At 41.5% G+C, this 3,662-nt stretch overlaps 1 protein-coding gene across 1 annotated transcript in view; it reads right to left on the bottom strand.

Annotated features, from left to right (window-relative positions):
- Positions 1 to 3,662, bottom strand: part of LOC104993972 (dystrophin-like) — a 41,220-nt gene that overhangs the window by 25,834 nt on the left and 11,724 nt on the right. The window contains exon 2 of the mRNA XM_010847417.1: positions 382 to 583. Within this exon, the coding sequence (XP_010845719.1) occupies positions 382 to 583 (202 nt within the window). The remainder of the gene's footprint in view (positions 1 to 381; positions 584 to 3,662) is intronic.

The following is a 3,662-nucleotide window of genomic DNA, read 5'->3' as shown; positions in this document are numbered from 1 at the left end:
TCATCTCTTTGGGTAGAAGGAGCCGCACCCAAAGAGGGTGGTCAAGATACACAGGCTAGCAAGGGCAAGAACCAATGGCTACACACTGACTCATCCTACTACTGGAAAAATGAGTATCTCGAGGTTTTGTCTGCTTTCTAATCTGAGTGCAATCTACATCCTAGTTTTTTACCTCCCAGCATATCAAAACGTTTTTTTGGTTCCATTAAATGCAAAAATGTTTAATCACAGGGATAGCATTTGGTCACACGGCTTCATGAAACTTTCATCCTGAGGACCATATTTCTAGACCAATGCCCTACTGTGATGCTAATTACACCGTCACCGTTCTGTAAACTAAGCCTCCCATGGTAGAGTCTGGAGAAAGCCTGCCATACGTACGTATCATAAACATTCAGCAGCCAATTGAGACACATATCCACGCAGAGAGGGACGTTGACCAGATTGTTGTGCTCTTGCTCCAGGCGGTCATAAATAGTGGTCAAACAGTTAATGATCTGCAGGATGTCCATGGGCTGGTCGTTTTGCTTGAGGTTGTGCTGGTCCAAGGCATCACATGCGGCTGACAGGCTCAAAAGATCCACTGCAAGAGCCACAGAACATCATCGGTCATTTCAAGGGGAAAACCCTCTGTCACTGTTTCTGACGATCCTAGTAGGACAGTCTTGTACCCTTCAGTGAACACCAAACCCGAACCCTACCCTCTCTTACTGAAGTGTCTTCTTCCCACCCCTTGGCTATGAGTTTGATGAGTAAGGTAAAGAATCAACCTGCAATGCAAGAGACCCTGGTTAGATCCCTGGGTTGGGAAGATCCCCTGGGGAAAGGAAAGCCTACCTACTCTAGTATTCTGGCCTAGAAAATTCCATGGACTGTGTAGTCCATGGGGTCGCAAAGAGTCAGACACGACTGAGCGACTTCCACTTATTCACTTATTCACAAGCTCAGAGGTTGTTCTGAAGTCTCACTGGCAACGGGTGAAGAAGTGAGTGAAGAGACAGTACTTATGTTGTAACTATTGGGCAATTTTGGGGAATTAAAGGGACCCATAGTGTTCTATAGGAACAGAGTTATTTCCACCCAAATCACGGGGGGAAAAAAACTGTTTTACTAGAGATTTTCAAAGGTTCCTAACAGTACTTTCTTGTATTAGTATCAGAGAAGGTCAGTTTGATTAATCTGTATGGTTAGGGTTGTATAAACTCGATTTCCAGCTATGCATTTATAATGATTAAGTATTTTTCTCCTTGAAATATCAGTCACCTCCTAATTTCTCTTGCTACACTAACACTAGGTGAAAAATACTCAACGTCACTAAAATTTTCTATAGACAAACTAAATAACTGCGTCACCTATCCAGTTTTCAGATGTCAGGCTCACTTGTTTCTCCTTTCACCTACTATGTGTTTCATGCAGGAGATGCGTGAAATTCGATTCCTGGCTTGGGAAGATCCCCTGGAGAAGGAAATGGCAACCCACTCCAGTATTCTTGCCTGGAGAATTCCATGGACAGAGGAGCCTGTTGGGTTACAGTCCATGGTGTTGCAAGGAGTTGGACATGCCTGAAGCAACTGAGCACAGCACAGGACAAGAACTTTGTAAGTTTGGTGGGAAGTGGGAGGTTTCCATCATCTAAGGTGGTATTTAATGGTATACCAAAAGACAAACGTATCAAAAGTGAAACCTCAACCTTGTCCAACATCAGCAAATCATAAGCTTTACTACCAAGGGTCCCAGGAAGATGGTTTTCTCTAAAGTCAATTTATTAGCCAAATTGAGAATGCAACAGCTTTGCTTTTATGAGACCTTATACAGCTAAGCTCTGGTCTGCATTCTCAGTCCTTTGAGAGAGAAAGAGAGAGTCAATGGTAATTAAGTAAATTTCTCACGCATCCTGGGGGAGGAGGCAACAAAATTCTAAACATAACTTCAGATAAACACAGCCATGCCAGTCAGTAAACAGGCTGCCCTGTACTAAACAGATGCAAATTTAAGGCTTTAATGCATTTTCCTAGTTACTGTTTGTGGCTAGTTCTAATTAAATGTTAAGGACAAAACCCCAAAATAGTGGTTAATACCTGTGTAGGTTAATACCTATGTACTGCACGTTTTTCTCTTTTCAAAAAGGAAAATAGTACCCTTTTGAAGTTTCCCTGGAAGCATGAAGAGACCTCATGGTGGATGCAAGTGTTTTTTGTTTTTTTTTTTTTCCTTTGTCTTTCATCCCAGTGAGTAAAGCCCTCTATGTCCATGGACCAGTCTCCCTACAATACCCTGATGGAGCACTCATCCTATCAAAGCAAAGCTCCCCACTCTTTTGCTTAAAAATACTCTCAAGATAAAGGAATGACCTCTTTATATGGAAGCTGAGACTGTGTTTCAAGTGGCAGAAAAAACATAACTTGATTTGAAATGGAGGGAGGTAGGAAAAAGAAAACAGATTAAAAAAAAAAACAATACAAGGAGGTAGGGGGACAGGAGGAAGGGAAGGCTGAGTGGGGACTGTATGGGAGACCAGAGAGAGACAACTTTCATCCTCTCTGCTATGTGCATGACTTCCTCTCAGGACAGGTTTTGAGGTGTACGTAATCAGCACACCATTTTCATCAGCAGAAAAGAAGACCAGACTTCCTCCAAATACCAATATTCCCAACATGTTTCTTTATATATTGAGGGAAGCAGTGGGTGGTTTGAAGTTTCTCTACTGTTTTTTTGTTGTTGTTGTTACTTTCCCTTAATCATGATAGATATTTTGCTTTATATCCATGGATATAAGAGCTAACAAGTGAGAATCTGTAAGACTCACTTTGGTATGAAGAGTCCAATTTCCCTGTGTGATGGACATGAACAACCAACAGCAAAATGGCATTTCTTCTCTTTTTATGGGGTCTACTCTCCTCTCTGTACAGGTGAATGGGTAACACACAGAATAGGAAATTAGGAGCATCAGTAGCTCCAGAGGGGTGCAAAGCAACTGCTCCAAAATCATAGGAGCAGGAGATGACATAGTTGGGATGAGAAATACTGTGTGGTGTGCTCTGCTAAAACCAAATGTCATTAAACACGATAATGATCCATCACAGAAGACTGGAGAACACATTTTCCTTAAATTAACATATCAAACAGAACTCCACTTTCACGGAATAATTGGTAAAAGACTCCTATTGAGGTATATACAGCCGATACCATGGACTTGCAAAGACGTGAGAAAATCAATAGGGGCAATGTAATTGCCACACAAACATATACTTAACTGTGTGAAATGAGCATCTTGGAGAACACACTGGCATTTTTTTGATGAAACATTAAACATAATGATTAGTTGTTTCCAGAAGCCTCAACAAGCAACCAGCAGCCACAATTCTGTGAAACTATCCGTTTACCTCAAGCTAGGAATTTCCATTTAGGGGAAGAATATATCTCCTTTAGTGTATTCGCTAGGGAATATATTTCAAAGCTAATAAAAAAAAAAAAACCAAGTATGTTCTAATATACCTTTTCTTTCAAAAATTGACAGTAGAGAATGCTAGAGGTTTGGATGCCAGTGAAGCAGAGGGACCATCTGGGGGTAACAGAGGGGGAAAGACAATAAATGACCAGCTCTCCAGGGTTCTCTTTGCTAAGCAAGAAAAGCAGAAAATGAAGGGGATGGGGTGGGGTGG

Source organism: Bison bison, unplaced genomic scaffold, assembly GCF_000754665.1.
Source record: "Bison bison bison isolate TAMUID 2011002044 unplaced genomic scaffold, Bison_UMD1.0 scf7180017849602, whole genome shotgun sequence".
Lineage (NCBI taxonomy): Eukaryota > Metazoa > Chordata > Mammalia > Artiodactyla > Bovidae > Bison > Bison bison.
Note: the sequence above shows the minus strand (reverse complement) of the source record. Positions and strands in the feature narration are given on the sequence as shown.